Source organism: Quercus lobata, chromosome 6 (assembly GCF_001633185.2).
Source record: "Quercus lobata isolate SW786 chromosome 6, ValleyOak3.0 Primary Assembly, whole genome shotgun sequence".
Classification (NCBI taxonomy): domain Eukaryota; kingdom Viridiplantae; phylum Streptophyta; class Magnoliopsida; order Fagales; family Fagaceae; genus Quercus; species Quercus lobata.
This window is the reverse complement of record NC_044909.1, coordinates 14,350,839-14,373,916: the sequence shown is the minus strand read 5'-3', so window position 1 is coordinate 14,373,916 and position 23,078 is coordinate 14,350,839. Positions and strand designations below refer to the sequence as shown.

At 37.5% G+C, this 23,078-nt stretch overlaps 3 protein-coding genes across 4 annotated transcripts; 2 read left to right on the top strand and 1 right to left on the bottom strand.

The window, feature by feature from the left end:
* Positions 1 to 139: 139 nt before the first annotated feature.
* Positions 140 to 4,366, top strand: LOC115995197 (protein TRIGALACTOSYLDIACYLGLYCEROL 4, chloroplastic). The gene is made up of 5 exons (XM_031119659.1): positions 140 to 519; positions 1,228 to 1,480; positions 2,000 to 2,363; positions 3,040 to 3,359; positions 3,934 to 4,366. The coding sequence occupies exons 1-5, from the start codon at positions 260 to 262 to the stop codon at positions 4,129 to 4,131; spliced, it is 1,395 nt and encodes a 464-aa protein (XP_030975519.1). The 5' UTR covers positions 140 to 259; the 3' UTR covers positions 4,132 to 4,366.
* A 6,476-nt stretch (positions 4,367 to 10,842) lies between these two features.
* Positions 10,843 to 13,701, bottom strand: LOC115993887 (tRNA pseudouridine synthase A 1). 2 transcript variants are annotated; one of them, XM_031117870.1, is made up of 6 exons: positions 13,456 to 13,701; positions 13,231 to 13,354; positions 12,193 to 12,332; positions 11,751 to 12,113; positions 11,461 to 11,523; positions 10,843 to 11,373 (listed from the first exon to the last, which is right to left on the bottom strand). In XM_031117870.1, exons 1-6 carry the CDS (start codon positions 13,570 to 13,572, stop codon positions 11,137 to 11,139), a joined length of 1,044 nt encoding a protein of 347 aa, XP_030973730.1. In that variant the 5' UTR covers positions 13,573 to 13,701; the 3' UTR covers positions 10,843 to 11,136. The 2 variants fall into 2 exon arrangements, with proteins under 2 accessions (XP_030973730.1, XP_030973731.1); XM_031117871.1 differs by having other exon boundaries at positions 13,231 to 13,351; positions 13,456 to 13,700.
* Positions 13,702 to 19,157: 5,456 nt separating this feature from the next.
* On the top strand, positions 19,158 to 20,359 carry LOC115949873. The gene is made up of 2 exons (XM_031067140.1): positions 19,158 to 19,478; positions 20,096 to 20,359. The coding sequence occupies exons 1-2, from the start codon at positions 19,158 to 19,160 to the stop codon at positions 20,357 to 20,359; spliced, it is 585 nt and encodes a 194-aa protein (XP_030923000.1).
* The last annotated feature ends 2,719 nt before the right edge of the window (positions 20,360 to 23,078 follow it).

Below are 23,078 nucleotides of genomic sequence, written 5' to 3'. Positions count from 1 at the left end.
ATATCTGCTTTGATGTATCTAATGATTAAATGATTGTCTATTTGTCATATATGTAAATAAATCTCTTTATTTGCTTATAAAAAAAAAGTAAAATTCTTTAATTGCAGATAGAGACAGACAAAATTGGTAGCCTTTAAACCTTTAAACCTTTAAAACCCCATAAAAGAAAGAAACAAAACATTGGTGGGGGTGGGATGTTTAGTTATAGTGTTATCTATCTATCTGTGTTTGAGTAGCCGAATACTAGGAGGAGGAAGTGATGAAGAAGTTGAGATGGGCAATGGATGGAAGCTTTTGGGAGCTGGACTTGTCAACAGCCATGACAGCCGATGGGTTGGCCCGACCCGTTCCGGGAGACCCAATTCCATTGGGAGTATCAAGAGGGACTCGGCTATCGAGGGCTAAGCAGATCCACTTCATGCAACGCTTCATGTTCTTGCCTTTTGTCCCCTCTTACTCCTCCGCCTCTGACGGCGTCGCTCTCCACCGCGCCCTCACCATTCCCTTCTCTCAAAACTGGTACTCCCCACTCCCCACTCCCCACTACTCAGTTTTATTATTAGCCCCAACAACAATGCCACACAAACATTAAATTTCACAACTAAAAATAAAAAAAAACTTAAGGTTGTAAAAAAAAAAAAAATGATTATAATATGAACCCATGTTTTATATTAGGTCCAAGGTTTTTAATTTTGTCAATTGAAGTCTAAAATTTATGAAATTGTTTCAATTTAAGGCCTATGTATGTACATCTTTGTATAGCATTTCTGTTATTCTGGGTAGGAATGAACAGTTAATAAAAGTAGAAAACCATTTACTAAACTTTGTGTTTCACCAAAGAATGGCTTGTTCATAAATCAATTTGGTAGTCATTGAACAAGAGGGTAGAGAGAGATGGCTTTGTTTAGAGGAGATAAAATGTTTTGTTTAGAGTGAGAAAGTGATTTTAGATGATCAAAATTTGCTACCTATGTGAATACTCCATTACTACACTGAATAACATAAATGAAAAACGAATAGGGTTGAAACAGTTTTATAAGTTTGGGACTTTAATTGATAAAATTAAAAACTTGTGACTTAATTTGAAACGGGTATAAACTCTGGGCCATTTTATTAATTTCCCCACAAAATTATGAAATTTGTTGTGTGGTTAGAGTTATAGTTAAGTGTCCAGTGATGTTGATGTTTGGGTTGATATTTCTGGGGGGGTTCTGAAAAGAGATGCAGGTTTGGGACTTTGTTGGGTCAGTTCAATTTTCAGAAGTTCCAGTCCTCTGTTACTGGGAGTGGAGAAAAACCAAATTCCGTGTCCTCGTGGCTGCAAACCATTGGGAGACACCTTCAGAATCACTCCTTATATGCCCTTGGTTTCTCTTCTGAACTAATGTTAACACCCGATGATACACTGCTTCTTAGTTTGGATTCTTATACTTTTGGTGATAACAAGAAGCCTCGGAAGAAAGCTATCCTTCATCACAAGGTTTACAAAACATTTCCCTCTTTTTATGCTTTTTTTTAATTGTTCTTAAAATTGCATTTATGTGGTGTGTTCTAGTTAATCAACTAGTGAAGTCTCTTTTGTCAAATAAGGGACTAGTTAACTCAACTGTGTTGTTGTTGTGAATGGGACTATGTTGTCTTGACTTGTTGGTAAAAAGCAATAATCTCGGACCATACACCTTAAGTTTCAAATACTATCATATCTTTAAAAAAAGAAAAGAAAAAAAAGAATGGTAATAATATGTTGAGTTATTCTTCTACTAAATAAGCGTCTTGTCAATGAGCTAGTAACTTAACCAAACTATGTGGGGCTTACATAGTGTGAGAGAGATGATGCATCTGCTGGATGCACAATATCCCCCCTCTTCCTTGTAAGACTTACTAGGTGGAGGGTGAGATTGTTGGTTCAATTTAGACCCACTACTAACAATGAATGAAATTTTTTTTGAAAATCCTACTTGATGAGGATTTCATTTGGGTATGATGTACCATTTTGCAGTTTCCCAATCACAACCTAACAGTGGAGGCAGTTTCGCCTGGACTTTTTGTTGACAAGTCTGGCAATTATTGGGATGTTCCGTTATCCTTGGCCATTGATATGGCTTCGCTTGCTTCTGACTCTGGTGCCAGTTATCATCTATGTATGCACCATAACACGGGCTTACCCACCCAATTCCAAGGTGATGATCATCAAACCATCCATGGACCACCTGCTACTCTCTTTCCCGGCTTTTCTGTCAAAAGTGCTTTTTCTTTCAAACAGAATTTTGACTTTTGGAGGAGTAAAGCTCCCAAGTTGAAACTGGTGCAACCATATGACATCTTCCTTTCAAATCCTCACATTTCAGCTTCAGGGATTATTGGTAAGCTACTTCCCTCATTGCTCACTTTTGATTTGTAGAGTTTGATATTGTAGTGAGGTTAATTCCTGCTTCAATGGAGGAATCCTTAGCCTAGGACACATCAAGAAAAAAAAACATCAAATCTTTTATTTTATTAGTATCATGCAAGTGATTGCAGGTGCCAGAATTAATGACATTGAGGGGCAGTTTGGTAATGTTGTTCTAGTAATGTTGTTTGATTTTTTGAAAATATATGTAGGTGAAAAAGTGTGTGAAAATATATATAATGTTGTTTAAATACTGAAAACTGTTGCTCAAAACACCCTACCAAACAGCCCTTGAACTTCTGCTCTTGCATTTTTGTAATTTATAAAGGAGAGAATTGGTCTAAAGTACTCTTGTTGGCTCACCCATCTAACAGTCTCTATCATAGGATTTCTATTATGAGGTGTGATTTGCACTTTGTGATCATGTCATCATTGACTTTTCAGGTTGGAGTCATTGGACTCAATGTAGAAGATCTGGCAATAATTTGTTCATAAGTCATAACCAGTTGATTTGTTGCTTAGGATTCTGAACATGCTAGGAATCATGATCAATTGCAATTCATATCTTGCAATGCTAATACATTTGAATGCATAAAATTCATTATATGCTTGCTGCATAACTCTTTGATGTCATTGTTTCAAACATATAGGTGCTGCTTTGACTGCCTCTGTTGGAGATTGCTCAGTTAGATCCCAGGAGTCCAATGGCTTCTCTTTTCAGGCATCTGGAGTGAAATCTGCCTTCCTGGCAGATCTGTTTGCATCAGTGTCATTTACAGCTCAGCATGGAAATTATCAAAGGCTATTCCTTGATCTCACCCGGTTTCATGCCCGCTTGGATTTCCCTTCTGGTTCAAGATTTGTTGCAGGTGCTACACAAGTAGCTCAGAATCTTTTGAATTCTCAGCACCCAAGTCTGGAAGATATTCAGACTATTTGCCCCAATGCATCCCTTTCTCTTCAGCAGCAGGTGCCTACATTCTCATCATATCCCATGTTTGTATTTTTTTTTTTTTTATAGTACTTTCCTGTTTAGGGTAAGAGCTTGTTTACAAAAGATAGAAACACAGCCTATGGAAGCTCCTTGGTTCAAAGAACATAATCACTATTCCTCTTATCTTTTTTGCAAAAGCTGCTGGTTGATGAACAGACTGGCATTCATTGTTTCCTTTTTACTTGTTGGACCTGAATAGATTAGTTGCCAATGAAAGCATCCAATGCTACTCGCTAGAACTTTTTCACAAATATTGGCTGCATGTTGATTCTAACACCATATTTAATTCTGGTATAACTTATTAATGGCAACAAGATGTTTACATTAGTTGCCAACAATAAATGGCCTTGTTTATGCTCATTTAATAAAATGTTGGACATGGTTTGCTTTGATATTGAGCATTTGATGTTCTTATTAAAATTTGAACAAAGTGACATGCTAGGAGAAATAGTTTAAAAGTTATCCTCATTGTCTTTTATATTCTTTTTTCATTAATGGCCTTTTAATAAACTCATTGCCAGTCATGACAAGTTCAATGTACAACTTTCAGATTGCTGGACCCTTTCTTTTTAGAGTCGATTCAGGAGTCACAGTTGATTTGGACAACCAAGACTGGCCTGTACATGTGGATGATCCTGTATTTGCCCTTGAATATTCAATGAAAGTCCTTGGTTCAGCAAAAGCAGTGGCATGGTATTCACCAAAGCACCGAGAATTTATGATAGAACTTCGTTTTTTTGAGACATGAGCTGTATTCTTATATTTGTGTTTAGAGGTTTTGTTCTTTTCTTTGTGGTTTCATATGGTTAGATCATGTAAGAAAGAACCCAAAAAAAGATCATTTAAGGGAGATACTGCCCATACCTGCTGTGTAACAATTTGAAAATTTATGTAGTATTTGAGATTGTTATTTTGAGAATTATTATAATTATCCTGGCAGGCTGGCAGCTAAAGCTCTGTTTAGGCATCAATCCTTGCAACTCTCTCTCTCTCTCTGGATGAATTATCAGCACGAACGTGTAGTTCATACTAAAATCATATGTGCCGACAGCTTAACACAATATGTGGATACCACACAAATATGTCATTCTCACTGAAATTTGCACTATAAAATGTTTTCCAAGCCATAAATATCCTTCCTTCGAGCAGGGATTTCATGTATTATTCCTCTCATAATATGTGGATGTCACACAACTGCAGAGTCTACTTATTGTAAAAGAAATGATGCATGTACCCGGTGCATAAGACCATTATTACCTCATGACTAGTTTTATCAGAGGTTACCTAAATTGATCAGCTTGAAAGCCACTTCGTCTTTCATGAAATTGGTAACCTTTGATCATCTTAGCTTAGGAGACATACAATGATTCCCTAATTCCTATTGCATCCTCCAATGTGATCACTTTATGTTGGTTCATATTTTTTTTTTCCTTAGATAAGCAACAATTTGTCATTATATTACATATCTTTTAAACCTAATTTTAATTGACCCGAGGTCCACAATATATATTTATATATTTTTGGGGTAAAACGGAAATTTCATTAAAGCTAAGAGCTACAAAGTCTAGGGTAAACTACACCCCAAGCATCAGCCAAAAGCTGGTACAAAATATAGGGAGGGGAGACATAATGTAAAACAAGAGAGTTTGGATTATTGATTCCCTCCTTAGCCAAAAGGTCCGCACAGTGATTTCCTTCGCGGTGGATATGATCAATACGAGCTTCCTCAAAATGTTGTAGGAGTAACCTACAATCAGTAATGAGGCCACTGTAAGGATGAGTTGAGATCAAATGGGTATTATGAAGCTTAATAACATTAATAACAGTTTGGGCATCAATTTCAATTAAAAGCTTTCTAATGTTAAGGTTTTTGGCTAGGACTAGACCATCCCCAAGTCCCTAGAGCTCCGCAGCCATCGAATGGGTGAAACCGATAGCTCTGTTGAAGCTGCCAACCCAAGCTCCTTTGTGATCTCTCAATAATCTGCCCGCCGAGGCCATACCAAGATTACCACACGCTGAACCGTCAGTGTTTAGCTTGAAAAAACCGAGTGGTGGCGGCTTCCACCCTATGTTTGTGACATTGTTCTTGATGAGGGTACTCTTAGGTGGGAGGATATGAAGAATTTCCTGGGATAGCGCTCTTATTTTATCCAAAATCTTATGGGCAACAAAAGGCTAAGCTTCCATCACAAATTTGTTACGAGCTGACCAGATAGACCACACGGCCAGGGGAAGGTGATTTTCCAAGGAATGTTAGGTATGTCGAGGGTCCTTGAAGAGGTAGTGGACATGAGTTTTAGCCAGTCGGGGAGGTTAGAAGTGAAGAACTCTGGCTGTAAGTCTTGGTTGGGGAGCACTTTCCAGATGGGGAGGATGTTTGGGCAATCCCTAAAAACATGATTGGTGGTTTCAGGATTTACATGGGAGAAAGGGCAAGAGTCATCATTAAGAATGTTCTTTTTGAGGAGTTGGCTCTTGGTGGAGAGACGGTCATGGCAAGCTAGCCAAAGGAATGTCATTACTCTTGGGATGGTATGGCTTTTCCAAAGCCAAGTCCAAGAGTGGGATGCAGTCAAAGGGAGCTTAGACGCTAAAAGTTAGGCAGAGCGAGGATTGAATTAGCTGTTTGGTGAAAGGTTCCACGTAGGAAGATCAGCAAGGGTGGAGGAGAAAGGCTTGGGCATTCAGATGATGTCGCAAATCCGGTTAAGGAGCACAAAGGATAGGTTGCTGAGATTCCATTTGCCTTGGGCATCCCATGTGTCTCTCACTTTCAGGGATATGTCGTTAGCATGAAGAGGGCCTTGAATAAGATTTCGAAGAGGGCCACTACCCGTAGCATGAAGAAAGAAAGCCTTCTCGAGGTCGATTTTAAAAGCCATGAGACCCTGTTTGCTCTTCAAGGTGGACATGGTATGAATGATTTCTTGGGTGAGAATGACATTATTGCTAGCGTTCCTTCTGGGTATAAAGCTTGCTTGGAAAGGATGGATGAGGTCGGGCAGGAAGGGTTTGAGTTGCTAGACAAGAAGCTTCGTAATCGTTTTGTAGAGGGTGTTGCAAAGGCCAATGGGTCGGAATTGATGAACGGTTTCAGGTTTATCCATTTTTGGAATGAGGCAAATGAAGGTGTTATTGAGATTTTCCAGGATCGACTTGGTTCGGAAGATATTTTTTATAAAGGAAATGACCGACAGGTCGACAATGTTCCAGTATCTTTGGAAGAAAATGGGGAGCGGATTAAGGATTTAATTTCAGGGGTTGCATTGGTCCAGTTCCCCACCGAGTCCTTGAGGCACCATATTTTGTTATGGTGTCTTCGACAGAGGGTGGAAAGGTGGAAGAAGTTCGTGTTGCGGTCGCCGAGAAGGGTCCACTCAATGCAGGACTTCAAGGCCCAAAACTCTTCTTCCAGGCGGAGAATTTGCTGGTACTCAACTTGGAGCTCGGTTTCAAGATTTTTAAGGAGGTCCACACAATTTGAAAATATTACAACTAAACTTAACGCCACAGATGGATTGCTTTAATGTTGTCAAGTTTTTCACTTCTTTGACAAGTTCTATATTTTCCCCTGCTGACGCAGGTGCCTGGTAGTCTAGTTACTCTGGTACTATAATTTGATTTGCTTTTTCTTTTTTTGCTTGCCAGGTACCCCTATAATCAACTTCCCAGATTAACCTTCTAATCTTGAGTCTATGAAAATGTCAATGCATTACTTTAGTCCCCCCACTATCTCTCTACCTATCCCCCATTGATATCTAGTAATTTTTAGTAGCTTATTTGCTAAATGTGAAATAAAAAGTTATAACTTCAAAATTAGCTTAATTTTATGGGAAAAATTAAAAAAAAAAAAAAAAAATTTAAGTTGAGACAAAGAATGTTTTTTGCTAAACACAAATGATACTATGCATGGAGAAATTATTTGGTCCTCCGAGGTGGACGAGTGACGCTGTCCTCCCAAGTGATGTGCACTAATAGAGAGCAACCACATTTAAAAAATAAAATAAATAAATAAATAAAGACTCAGCCTTTGGGACTGTAACGACCCCACTCCAACTGTGTAGATATTGTCCACTTTGGGGCCCATACCCCTCATGGTTTTGTTCTTCCCCAGGTTGCGCTGGGGAAAAGGCCTCTACACATTAAAGGGAAATCATTCCTTATAAACACATTCTCATGTGCTTCCCTAGGCGATGTGGGATTCCATGGAATGTAAGACCCCACTTTTGGGTCACTACAATCCACCCCCCTTACGGACACACGCGTTCTCGCGTGTGGGGCCCACACTTCCGGCTAGGGCATGGCTCTGATACCATCTGTAACGACCCCGCCTCAACTGTGTAGATATTGTCCGCTTTGGGACCCATGCCCCTCACGGTTTTGTTTTTTCCCAGGTTGCGCTGGGGAAAAGGCCTCTACACATTGGAGGGAGGTCATTCCTTATAAACACATTCTCATGTGCTTCCCTAGGCGATGTGGGATTCCATGGAATGCAAGACCCCACTTTTGGGTCACTACAATCCACCCCCTTACGGGCACACGCATCCTCGCGTGTGGGGCCCACACTTCCGGCTAGGGTATGGCTCTGATACCATCTGTAACGACCCCACTCCAACTGTGTAGATATTGTCCACTTTGGGGCCCATACCCCTCATGGTTTTGTTCTTCCCCAGGTTGCGCTGGGGAAAAGGCCTCTACACATTAAAGGGAGGTCATTCCTTATAAACACATTCTCATGTGCTTCCCTAGGCGATGTGGGATTCCATGGAATGCAAGACCCCACTTTTGGGTCACTACAATCCACCCCCTTACGGGCACACGCATCCTCGCGTGTGGGGCCCACACTTCCGGCTAGGGTATGGCTCTGATACCATCTGTAACGACCCCGCCCCAACTGTGTAGATATTGTCCGCTTTGGGGCCCATACCCCTCACGGTTTTGTTTTTCCCCAGGTTGCGCTGGGGAAAAGGCCTCTACACATTGAAGGGAAGTCATTCCTTATAAACACATTCTCATGTGCTTCCCTAGGCGATGTGGGATTCCATGGAATGCAAGACCCCACTTTTGGGTCACTACAATCCACCCCCCTTACGGGCACACGAGTCCTCGCGTGTGGGGCCCACACTTCCGGCTAGGGTACGGCTCTGATACCATCTGTAACGACCCCGCCCCAACTGTGTAAATATTGTCCGCTTTGGGGTCCATGCCCCTCACGGTTTTGTTTTTTCCCAGGTTGCGCTGGGGAAAAGGCCTCTACACATTAAAGGGAGATCATTCCTTATAAACACATTCTCATGTGCTTCCCTAGGCGATGTGGGATTCCATGGAATGCAAGACCCCACTTTTGGGTCATTACAATCATCTGTAACGACCCCGCCCCAACTGTGTAGATATTGTCCTCTTTGGGGCCCATGCCCCTCACGATTTTGTTTTTTCCCAAGTTGCGCTGGGGAAAAGGCCTCTACACATTGAAGGGAGATCATTCCTTATAAACACATTCACATGTGCTTCCCTAGGCGATGTGGGATTCCATAGAATGCAAGACCCCCCTTTTTGGGTCACTACAATCCACCCCCCTTACGGGCACACGCGTCCTCACGTGTGGGGCCCACACTTCCGGCTAGGGTATAGCTCTGATACCATCTGTAACGACCCCACTCCGGAAGTGTGGGCCCCACACGCGAGAACGCGTGTGCCCGTAAGGGGGGTGGATTGTAGTGACCCAAAAAGAGGGGTCTTGCATTCTATGGAATCCCACATCGCCTAGGGAAGCACATGGGAATGTGTTTATAAGGAATGATCTCCCTTCAATGTGTAGAGGCCTTTTCCCTAGCGCAACCTGGGGAAGAACAAAACCATGAGGGGTATGGGCCCCAAAGTAGACAATATCTACACAATTGGAGTGGGGTCGTTACAGGGACCACACTTGCAATACGTAATTGAGCTAAAGCCTTAAAAATAAATACTCTTCACTTCTTACCCAAGGAATTTTTCTATGCATGAACAAGCTCCATGAGATTTTTAACTAACTTGGTTTTCGGGCCTAATTTGTTTTGGCTTGTTTCCTTCTTTTCCCATGGATGAGTAGTGATGACCCAATTACAAAGATTATAGCTATAAACTATGACTGAAGTGGTTGCCGGAATCCAAACACCACCATCACAACTAACCATGACTGATCAAGGTATGTTACACAGAATCATTTCACTCTTCAAAGTATCATTTTCTTGCGCTGTTTTGTCTCTATGTAGTTTATAATATAGTTCCTTCTACTTGGTTGATAAAAAGTCCAAGATGAGAAAGTATTAAAAGAATGAAATTTTAAGTGTTTTTTTTTTTCTTTCTATTTAGTTTTCGTGACTATGAGCCCTTGTTTTTAACTCTAGAAACAAAGGCTCATCGTCAAAAAAGCTAAATAGAAAGCCAAAAAAAAAAAACCCCATAAAATTTCATTCTTTTAATACTTTCTCATCTTGGGCTTTTTATCAAACAAGTAAAAGACACTAAATTATAAATTTATAAGCTACATAGAAATAGAATGGAGCAAGAAAATGATACTTTGAAGAGTGAAATGAGCCTTTGTAACATACGTTGATCAATCATGGTTAGTTGCAATGGTAGTGTTTGGATTCCGACAACCACTTCAGTCATAATTTACAATCATAATCTTTGTAATAGTGTACTCACTACTCATCCATGGGAAAAGAAGGAAACCAGCCAAATCAAGTTAGGTCCAAAAACCAAGTTAGTTCAAAATCTCGTAGAGGTTGTTCATTTAATTCCTTCAATGGTGTAGGAAGGGAGAGAGAAGAGACCTGGGCAATTTAGGAAAATTTTGGTGAGAAGCAGCTAAGTAAATTTGGGTTAGAAGTGAAGTGTATTTGTTTTTAAGGCTCTAGCTCAATTACATATTGCAAGTGTGGTCCCAAAGGTTGAGTCTTTTTTTTTTTTTTTTTTTAAATATGTGGCTACTTTCTATTGGTGCACATCACTTGGGAGGACCACGTCACTCGTCTACCAAGGAGGACCAAATAATTTCTCCTATGCATGGGTGAAACGTCAAAATATTTTTTGCAAATTTTCATAGCTAAGAAAATGCAAGATTGAGAATCATTAACATCAAGCAACAAGTTTTTCTTTTTGTCCTTTTTTTTTTTTTGGATGAAACATCAAACTAGAATTCAATTTCAATTTCTTGTAATAATCTAAACCGGATCTATTATGCTTTATGGTCAATTTAGTTGGGTGTAAAAGAGGGAGGCTGGAAAATGAGATTTTTCCATTATTTGGTGTTATGGAAATGAGGGGATGAAAAATGGGTGGGTGGAGTTTCCACTCAGGCCCACCAAAAACCATCCTCCCAAATTGAGAGGAAAAAGTGGAGAAAAAATGTTTCTTTAATAAAATTCTTTATATTGCCTCTCTTAATTACAATCTTTTCTATCCTCTCCTAATATATGATAAATGTAATAGTAAATTTATTCAAATCACTTTTTGCATCATTTCACTTTCCATCCTCTCAACCAAATACATTTAAGAGAAAACTAAAATATTTTCTATCATACATGACCTAATGTCTCCAATAAAAAAGAGAAGGAAAAGAGTGTCTATCCCTTAATGATGCACCCAGCTTAAAAGAGATAATCCAACAATACCTACCATGAATTGCCAATAGTGGAGAGTTGAAGGATGCATGCGCCATTCGATGAATAATCTTCGTATCCTTTTTCTGTTGTAATGCAATTGGATTTCAGTAAGATGGAAGCTTACATTTGCTTATAGTATGATGCCTACCAAAACTGGTTTTGGGGCAATCTGATGGAAGCCCTAGGTGCTCTTCATTATAGTTTACATTTACAAGACACAGCCCATGAGGTGGGGCAGACAAAGCATATTTAGCCAGCTCCTTGCGATCTCGACTTGCCAAAATCATGGGAACAATATCAGGAGGAATTGCTTCCTTTCCAATTTGAAGAAGCAAGGCAACCTGAAATGGTTAATAAACAAAAAATGCTTATACCTTAAATGCATAATACAACAACTTCTTTTTACATGGGATTGACAAAAGAATTACCATGTTTCGCACTTGTCTATATAAGAAACCTGAACCTTCAACTTCTAGCTGCAAAAGAGCTCCCTAGATAAAAATGCAACAAACTGATCAGCATTGAACCTTGATTCCTCGTATAAAATTCAAAACATGTAATTACTTACTGGACCTTTTGGCTAGTATCATGTTGAAAACGGATAACAAAAACAAAATGAAGTAATTAGAGGAATGTATAATCTGAGGTAAAATAGATTTCATCCATACAAGAGAACCCATACTATTATAGAAAACATGTTTTGGGGCCTGACAATTACCATTTCAATGACATCAAAACGGAATATATTCTTCACTGGATCTCGCACTCGATCATTGTGAGACGCATTGACAAAAGCAGAGAAGTCATGCTTTCCAATAAAATAACTTGCAGCTTCTCTCATGACCGCAGCATTAAGTTTATAGGCACTGTGATAAGCATAGCGATGCTGAAATGGGTCCATTATGGTGTCATTATATATCTTGTAATGATAAATCTTTCTTTTTGCTGAGAATCGAGCATGGAATTCATGCATGGCAGGGCTAATCTCTCGAACACGGATATCAGAGGGAAGAAGACCATTCAGAGCTGCATGAATGCTTTCCAAGCTGTCATAGTTGAAAGGTGTAACAAAGTGTGCAACCTGAAAGCTTAATTGATAATAAGTTTGTTGTATGTTGATGGATGCCAAGTGAATCCCCATAAGAGAAACAAAGTCAGACCTGACACAAGGCATGAACTCCCTTATCTGTCCTACTCGCACCAACCAAAAGGAGATCCTTCCTTTCTAACTTTGTTGCTTGAGTTAAAGCTTTTTCCACAATGCACTGTATGGTTGGTGGTGACTGCTGATATTGCCAACCTGAAATGGATTTCATGGTGTTAAAGATAATGGAAAACTTGGAAATTTTGATTTCTTCAAGGCTGATTTTATGTTGGGATGGGGGACTTCTTGGGAGCCCAAAAGGATCACAAAGGAAAAACAAAGAATGATGCATGAAATTGATAATGATTATACCTCGTAGCAATTTTACATGGAAAGGCATACGTTCATTGATGTAGAAATGATTTAATTTGAACTGTTGGAATATAATAAGATAAAACCATAAATGTATAGACCATGGTTTTGGAAAATACCATGGGTACCTGCAGTTTTAAAGTTACCAATGAACCGAATGTATTCCTACATAAAACTTATATTAGGTTCATTGTGATACACAATTCAAAATAGCAAAGATGAAGCCGTTAATAGTTTTCAATTGTGGACATAGGCTGTTAAACTAAACTACTTTAATTCTTATGTGCTTCTGCTTTCTCTTAATTTCTCAATCCCGAAAACAATTCTAACATGAACAATCCAAAATTACTGCCACAACAAGTGATGCCAAGTGCAGAGCAACTTATGTAAATTCATTATTTCCCAAGGCATTCCCAATTACCACTATATAAACGATGAAGATGCCTGAAAAGATTTCCCTGCACAGAGAATATCATGAAGGCTTCCTAGCATTTCAAAGCTTCCCTAGGGTCCTTTGTTTGATTAATATGTCCTATAAGATAAGACTAGCCATTCACAGCTCCTCAATTGGGATTTATTTGTTGAAATGTTTACTTTGTTGCGTTTTGGTCTAATCATAATTTTGTTCCAAGAAAATAAATATACGAACATTAACAATTCCAACTAAAAAAACAAAGCGCAGTAGCAGCAACAACAAGAAATGAAGAAAATTGGTAAATGGGGGACCCAGAAAAGAAAAAACCTGAATAATGGGTGCCATCATATGCTATAACCAAACGCCACTTAAAACCAGAAGAAGCAGCAACTGTTACTGTTGGCTTCATAGTATAATGGTTAGGGTCCTCTGCACCACCACCCGTGCTCTGCTATAGAACATAAATTAACAAGAGTTCCACATCACACACAACACAGAGACAGAGGGAGAGAGAGAGAGTAAAAAGTAAATGTCAAAATTTTTGTCAATTACCGAAGTATTATTGGGTGAAGGAAGAGACCCATTTGGATTTGGATTTGGATTGGGATTAAGATTAAGAGGAAGAGAAGGAACAAAGGCTGACCCTACCACAACCGCAGCATAGCTCATCTCTTTGCTTTGCTTTGCTAAGACTCACTGTGCTTCTTCTTCTTCTTCTTCTTCTTCGAATTTGTCTGCTCAGCTGTGCAGTGCTGTGCTAATAATGCTATCTTAAAATTGATATCGAAACGAGACGTTTTGTCCCTTTGACATACTAAACAAATACATGGATAGAACACGGTGAGGTGGCAGCGGGGCCAAAATGGCCAAATGGAGACTCAATTTTGGCCTATAAATCGAGTCTTAGAGACTCGATTTTTATGGTCTAATCACCTTCGATGTGCTATACTTTTCCACGTGGCGACCACATAAAAATCGAGTCTCTAAGACTCGATTTACAACCCTTATAAATAACAGATCAGAGACCAGAACATACCAGAAAAAACCCAGGAAAAAAAAAAAAAAACAGAAAGAGAGAAGAACCCAGGCAACGCGACGGTGCGCGACCCAGGCCAGGCAGCGCGGTGCGCGGCGACCGACCCAAGCAGCACGTGATCTGGGCCGCGCGAGACCCAGGCAACGTGCTAGTCGAGATCTGATCTAATCTAAGTCTCTCCCTCTGATCTGGATTTCTTAAATTTTTTTTGGGTATTTCAGCTTCTCTGATCTGATCTGAGTCTCTCCCTCTAATCTAGATTTCTTAAATTTTGTTTTGGATATTTCGGCTTGTACAAGAGACTTGGAATTTTTTAAAATTTTTTTGGTTTATAAATCGAGCCTTATAGACTCGATTTCGACGTAGGAAACAAATGCCACATCAGATCATGAAAATCGAGTCTTTGAGACTCGATTTATGGGCCAAAATCAAGTTTCATAGACTCGAGATGCTCGTAAATGGTAAAGTTTGGGAACCGGATCTACTAACTATATAGTTAGGATTCTATGGCCATTTGGCCATTTTGGCCTGACAATGGCATTGCATTTTCCTAGGACGATGTCATTTCATGGTCAAAGGCTGTTCTCTTTGGACTTTCTATAGAAAGTTCTCTCAACTAAGAAATTTTTGCTCCAAAATTTGGACTTTCTTCAAACTAACCAAACACCAAAGGCACTCCTTATTCACCAAATTTTTCCTATTCTCAAGTCTCTAGTATTTTGAGATATGAGTTTATGCAATGGATTCAGGTTTTTACATCAACCACATAGTGACTATGAAGCAAGACATATTATAATTTGGACAAAATTTAGTTACAAAATTTGTTGTAGTATAAAACTATAATCTTATTTAATAAAATAGATATTACCACATATTTTAAAAATCTAACCATTAAATTGCATGTTCTTTACGCTCTTAATACAAATGTCAAATTTGTGTCAATCAGATATTATTTACTATATGATTTATAAGCTTATACTTAGTACATAATTTTAAACTACAAAAACTTACAATTTAAATAATTTATTAATAACATAGCTATTGATATTTAATTTTATAAAAATTTTGTAAGCTAGAAGAATATAAGAAGAAGATGTAATTCAATGGTGGATTTATCAAAATTCACATTCAATAAAAAGATATTGAGTAGGGTTGTAACTTTAGACTATAACCAATTTTGTAACTAAATTTTGTCCTTATAATTTTGGAAAAATAACAATTTAACTCATGACTTGGTCCATCACAATTAGCCTACAAACTTTAATTAATAACTCTAATGATTTTATTTTCGTCTAAACCTCATGCAACAAAGCATAAAAATTCAATAAACCACTCCTTAACTCATCGAGTATAATAAAACCCACTGTACAAATTTTAAGTTCATATTTTAAACACCATATTGCAGGCAACGGAAACACTTGTGGGTTGAGAAAGTAACAGCACAATATGAGAAAGAGAGGAGAGAAAGAAGATTGCTATAAGTCTATAACAAAGTGCATGGTATACTTAGGAGAACACTCAACTTCAAAATATAGCACCAAACAATGATGCAAACTTTGAAACGAATACATCTTTGCTTGAAATATAAAGAAATCGCAACATAAAATCCACTCCAAACCAATGAGATTAGTGGATTCAATCATCAATACAATTCTTGCTTTTATATATATATATATATATATATATATACACACACACATATAAGGATTTTTTTTTTTTTTTTTTGAAAATGCAATAACTAGGACATAAGAGCTTCTTCTTTTTTTCTTTTTTTTTTTAAAGTACCTTCTTTTTGTGTCCAGAGCTTTAAAAAATCTATTTTATGTAATTTGCATTTGGGATGAAAACCATAATATGTGATTTAAATTTTTTTAATGACTCATATGGGGTGATGTGATAATTTAAGGAATCATTGTGAATTTTTATTTTGTCCTTAACATTACTCATTTTTTTTTTCTAATTTTTCAGTTTCATACTCTTTCTATAAACCTAAATTACTTCAAAAATAAAGAAGAAATCTTTAATTGCACATTAATTTTTAAAAGAATTCAAAGCATTGAAACATTAATACAATTTTATAGATATATTGTTATATTTTTAATTCTCTTAAATTGATTTATTTTCTCCATTTATTTTAAATTAAATATTATGTATTTAAATTAATTAATCTTTTAATTTGATTGTTATTATTTTCTTTATTTTAATGATATAACATATATATATGAGTAGTTAATTGAGTTTATGAAGAAACATGATTATAATAATGAGCATTGAGGTAACATTTAATCTTGCCCCCTCCTTAGTTGAAGTCCAAACTCCGCCATTGCCAACAAGGACTAGTTGAGATATAAGAACTTACCAGAGATAAACACCAAAATTTGACATGCTTTTCATCAAAAATAAAGTTAATTTACAATGATTTTACAACTACTAAAAAGAAGCCTTTTTTTAAAAGCAAAAAAATCTAATTTTATTACATTCACTTCATGAAGATTGCTCGTTATCGTCAAGCGAAAACACCAATTTTTTGTGTAAATAGAATTAGTCGCTTATTTGACAAGAGACTAAATCAATTGAATTAAGTAGAACCCGATCAACCCGCCATGAACATTTAAAGCTCTATCACACCAATATTCAACCCCTTATAGAATCACCATCTTCTTTTTGAAAGACCCCAAGAACTTGTTTGGATATCATTAAAACTGAGTGATATCACTTAGTTTTCATGATCCATCATCCAAAACGAGTGGGTCCCACAAATGACAAACTGTTTGGCTTGGTTTTGGATGATTGTTTCCATCACTCAAAAACTCAAAATTTTGAGTTCGGATGATAGAATATGAAACAGGATTTTGGTGTTTTCAAAAGTTGAAAACTAAAACTTAGTGGCAAATGTGGTAAATAAAATGACTTTGTGGGCCCCTTATCAGTGCGTTGTCACATCAAAGTCAAGTTAGGTTATTACCGTTGCAACTCCCTTGTTTCATTTTATTTCTCCCCCAAATTTTTCAGCAAAACTTTTCCCTCTTCTCACTTCCCTCTCTTAGCCTCCTCTCACATCAGAGTTAGACCTCTTCTCATTTTCACTTCCCTCTTCATCCCCAGCAAGTTAGCTTCATGACGAACACTCCGTGATCGAAGCACTTAACCAAGTCTGAGAAGAACAATGCATGATTGAAGAGACCATTTCTGAGGCGGAATTGAATCTTCACCGGCAAGTCCATATCGGGCTTTGTCACTGACGAGTTCATACCAAGCTTTGTCACTGTGTCCATACCAAGCCCTTTGTCATGATATTCTCCCAGGTGCAATATATATCTCTCTCTCCCTCTCCATTTTCCATGTCCATTGTCTAATTTGGGTTTTTTGCTAGTATTATACTTTGGATGTGAAAATGGGTTTTTTTCCATGGACTGATGTTGATGATCCTTTTTGTTTATACTAGTAATTACTTGCTCTATGTGACAATCGAAGGACAATAAACTGAAACCAGTCCATTTTATCTATTTATCCTTGCATATCCTTTGTTTGATTCTATAGAAACAAAAAATGAACTACAAAATTTTATGTTTTCCTCTTTCAATTTATGATGTATATATACAAGAAGTGCTGAACAATCTAATGTCAAGGGGGTAGTATGACTCCCATCTGTTATTAACACTAAGCTATTTAAGGGTGGTGTTTTGGTAGAAAACCTTTAGTTCCACATCCCAAAATCTTGTATGAGCTAAGTAAGCATTTATATATAGTGAGCTATAAAATTGTTATGGAGAAGATGCTTTTTCATTGGGAGGTTATAACACACTCAAATTAAACAAAGATTAAACAAATATTTGATCTCATTTATATATAATGAGCTATAACATTCTTATGGAGAAGATTTACTTTTTCTGATATTTTATAACCTATTACTCTGGAATAAAAACTAACATTCTGATCTTATGTTGTATAATATGCAATAATTTTGCCAACAATTTCACTGCAAAAAGTTCAAACAGCAGGTTAAATTTCTCCATGCTACATTTTCTTATTTTAACGCCTGATGTGGTACTTATGATGTTTTCAGTCACTGGTACAATGGGCAGCGGGAGTAGGGTGGTTTAGGGGAGACAATTGCCCTCTACCCACAATATATATATATATATATATATATATATATCTTGTCCCTCTAGAAAAACCTATAAAAACATATTTGATCCTCCCCAAACAAGTCTTGCCTTGCCCCAACTAATAGTAAGAGTCATGTTGAGAATCTGTTAGAGTTATTATTTGGGTGTTAAATGACTGCATATTGTATTAATTGCAAGAAAGTGCTGAATGAGTGAGGATACAATTAGAAGGTTGCTCAACTGCATCAAGTAATCCTTCTTCTAGGCTTGACTGTGTTTCTACTATAATACCTTTGGTGTTGCTCATCTTCTTGTTTATGGGCCACTTAAGTTGATGCAATATTTGTAGCTCATGTCCATGCTTATGAAATTATAGATTTTCTTGTCTTCTTCACTTAATTTGAGTGGTTGGTTAGAGATTCAAGTGGCCCATTCATAAAACTATTAATATACATATATATTAACATATGCAATTGTGTTGGGAAATTTGAGTTAGATGGCACAAGAAACTCAGGATGCTAACGACAAAATGTGGCCTCCCCACATTGAACAAATTTTCATTGACATTATGGTCGATGAACAACAAAAGGGGAATATGGAACATGGTGTCTTTAAGGGTACAACTTACCCTAAATGAGCAAACTGGGAAGAGTTTCCTCCCTAAGCAAGTGAAAGATAAGCATAATAAGCTCGGGCAAAAACAGAGCAAATGGAGCCAACTTTTTCGGCATACCAGGTTGGGGTGGGATGAGACAACCCAAACGGTTATCGCTTTTGAGGAGGTGTGGGCTAATATGGTTGCGGTATGTTATATTTATTACCCTAATTCTTTGCATATTTGTTTGTAATTTTCAATTTCATATTAGCTGGATTTTGATGTATATATTGTCGTTTCAGGGGGATCCTAAAGCACCTGCATTACAGAAGAAAGGGTATCTAATTATGACAAGTTGAGGCAACTTTTTGCCCTTAATACTGCAACCAGTTCCTTTCAAATTTCCTCAAACACGCCAGTCCCAGATAGTGATAAAGAGCATGCTCTGAAGGAGGAACTTGCTAATGAGGCACGTCGTACTTAGTTGGATAATGATGATTGCTACAATCCCAACATGGATGGCATATCCCAAAACGATCCCCCTGTTTCTGAGCAAACCCAACGTGCGAACAAACGTCCCATCAAAGAGCCTACTACCAAGGGCAAGAAGGTTGCCAAGAAAGTGGATAGGGCTAGTGAGATGACGATGGCTCTTCAAGAGTACATTGTGTTGGCAAGAGAAAGGTTTTCCAACAAAAAGGGAAAGTCTAGCGCTAGCTTTGAACATGTAGCACAATCCACCAATGGTGGCGATCCTTGCTTGCTTGGGAGAGCTTTAGAAGTACTGAACCAGTATGAAGATCTTGATGATGATACCTATGTTAACATCGCTAAGGTTCTCCAAAAGAAAGAGAAAGGAGTGTTGTTCATGGGCATGCTAGAGCATAGGAGGAGGAGGTGGATGAAGCGCCATGCTCATCAGCTGGATAATTAATGGAGATTGCTTTTATAATGTTTTTGTATTGTGATTTCGATGTGAATCACTTGGTTGTAGTTTTTAAGTGATATTTAAGGACTTTATGTGTGAATGCTTGGACAATGTTCGACGTTTGGTTTTATTTCTCTTATTCAGTTGAACACTTTTATTTAATGTAGTTTTATTGTAATGTCAATTGTTGTGAACTATGCACATGAATTTGATGTTATTTAAATTAGTATGTGAGCTTTGTTACTTGGTGCTCTGTAGTTGACATTATTAACATAAAGCACTGTGTGTTTGGTAATTGTTGTTATATACTCAGTGTTTTTTTATAGTATTATATTTTTTTTATAATATTTGTTATTTAGTTCATGTTACTTACATTGTAATGTGAGTTCAACTAACATTATTGCAATTCCCTTAGTACTTTATATTAATTTGTCCTTTTATATATTGTAATATCTTTGGTTCTAATGCTTTGGTTTTGGCAAGGTATAGGGTATAATGGTCTCCCCAGTGATTCTTTATGGCAGTATGATTTTGACGATGCTTATTTTGACTCCGACAATGATGACATGGACATTGGTGGATGTGGTGATGACATGAACATTGGTGGATGTGATGATGACATGGATAATGGTTTCAATTGTGATGACATGGATATCAGTGACTATGATGATGACATGACCATTGGTGCAAACACAAACTCAGAGTATGACAGTGATGAGGAAGAGTTTTGGTTTGTATTTCCAATTATTGGCAAGATGATGGCATATTTCCAGCGGCATTATGACTAGCGCCCATTGTGTACTAGTTTTTTGAGTGGAAGAGATTATATGGCTGAAGTGAGAGATGACAATCCTACCAATTTTCATGACATGTTCTGCATGACACTAGATCTATTCTATCACTTGGTTGATGAGCTAAAACATCATGGGTACTTGAAAGAAGGGAAGCGGCATGTTAACGTGTAGGAGTCAGTGGCCATTTTCTTGTACATCGTCGGCCATAATACTCAGATGCGACCTATGGCAGACAGATTTCAGCATTCCACTGAAACTATGGACCGCAAGTTCTGTAGGGTGTTGCGGGCTGTCCACACATATGGCCAATATTGAATCAAGCTCGATCCGAATGTGGTAGGCCTTCCAGAGCATTTGTGGAGGAACAACAAGTACTACCCTTGGTTTGAGGTATATGATTTCATAATATAAGTTCTTCCAAAATGGTTGTTCACATATATTACTATATATTATTTCAACTAATCATTGTAGAGAAGCATAAAAGCTATCGATGGAACACATATTAGTGCTCAGCCTTCAGCGAAAAGAGTCCAACCTCACAGGAGTAGCAAGAGCACTGTTACAACCAACGTCATATGTGCATATGACCATGACATGTGACATGTGGTTTATGTATGTCCATTCTGGTTGGGAGGGAAGTGCCAACGACTCAAGGGTGTTTAAAGAAGCTATTAAAGACCTGAAGCATGGATTCCCATAGCCACCAGAAGGTATGTGTCTTTAACTTAAATTCTGCCTCATATGTATTGCAGCCTTTAAATTTTCACTACTACAAGCAAGCAGCAGCTATAAAATGCCTCTGTGACCAAGCCGTGCCCTTAGGCTTTAAAGATTGAACTTTAAATCTTAAGTTCTGACTATTGCTTCTATGAAATGAGCTGGTTGCTAGGTGTTAGTACTCTATATTTATTGTTTTTTATGCTTTGACTTTGTTACATTCATGATTTCATTCATGCAAAGAAATGGCAAACCAAAAATGAAAGAGATTGTTCCTTGAAGTTTGTCAGCTTTGGTTGTTTCACTATGACTATGAGGTTCCACTAGAGCAGAGTACCATGCAATGTCGGTTGTCTTTCCATATTGGCAGCACCAATAAAACATGACAGAAGTCACAATACAGGGTAATGAGTCCTCAGTAGTTAATGAGTAGGGTGCCCAATGTATTTTGTCAGGTGCTACAATGGCTCCTATCTATAAGGTTGAATAAGCATGAAACTTAGAAAGCATAATTATGAATTTATATATTTGTTAGACTGGAGTTCTGGTTTTAATTTGTATATTTGTTGGACTGTCTTTAATACATGAAAAATGCCTCTAGTAAGTAACTTAGATGGATATCATTGATGGAAAATGGGATTAACTTAATTATATGGGTTGCAATCTCAACCTTAAATCAGCCAATTTACATGTAAGAGTGCTGAGATCAAATGGGAAAAAAAAAACCAGTTCCTATTTTTAGTTTTTTCTACCTTTCACTGCTAAATGCTGAATAACTACAAAATTGCATAAAGCCCATAGATAACCATTTTTATAATCATGAAAATTATAAAAATGATTTGAAACTTGGCCATTCAAAGCAGCTTAGGTGGACCTGTCCATCAATTTACTATATGTCTAAGGAACACACATATGCATGTATTTTCATTAGTTGTCATTTGAAAAAGTCTAGAGTAACTTCTCAAACTAGCAAGAATGGTTACTTTAGGCAAGCATATCATGGTCTTCAATAATGACCTTTATTGAAAAATATATATATATATATATATATCATGATTAAATTTATAATGGCTTGTGGCTGTCATGTAATATCATTTTTATTATAATCCTAAAACTGTCTTGTGGTTGTCTTGTGGTTGAACCATCTGTTGCTACAATCAGAATGGGTCACATTTGATTTAATTTGTAATATCATTTTTATTATGATCCTAAAATTGTCTTGTGGCTGAACCATCTGTTACTACAATTAGAATGGGTCACATTTTTATTAGACAAATCATCTGTTGTAAGCTGTCTTGTGGTTGAACAAGTAGAACATCTAGCTCTGCTGGTACCTAAATTAGAATATAGAGACTCTGTTGATTATTAGTGATTTAATCCCCTAATTATCACTGATCTATTACTGATTTAATCCCCTGATTATTACCGATCCATTACTTTTAGCAATATGTGTAATTTTTATTATTACTGATTTAGATATGCCATTGTAGGTTCCTATTACTTGGTTGATTCGAGGTACCCCATTGGTACATCATTTCTTCCACCACATAAGACCACTCGATATTATGCCCAAGAATTCAGAGGAGTAGTAGGCAAACGAGATTGGGAAAAGATTTGTTTAACTATAGACACTCTTTATTGCACATGGTAATTGAGAGGGCTTTTGGAGTTGTGAAGGCTCGCTTTCCAATCTTAAGTTGCATGGCAAACTATAAGCAATATTGTCAGTGTTTGGTTGTTTATGTGTGTTGTGCGTTACATAATTTTATATGCATCAATAATCGAAGAGATGTAATGTCTTAACACATGGGAGAACCTTGACGTTGATAGAGATGATATACAAACTGGAAACAATGAGAATTCTCGAGTCAAGTGCAAGTGCCGAAAGGAGGCATGTGAGGGAGATGTCTAATGCGGCGAAGAGAGCAATGGGTAAGTTCAAGGATGATATGACTGACCACATGTAGGAGTATGTGCGACATTGAGGTTGATGGTT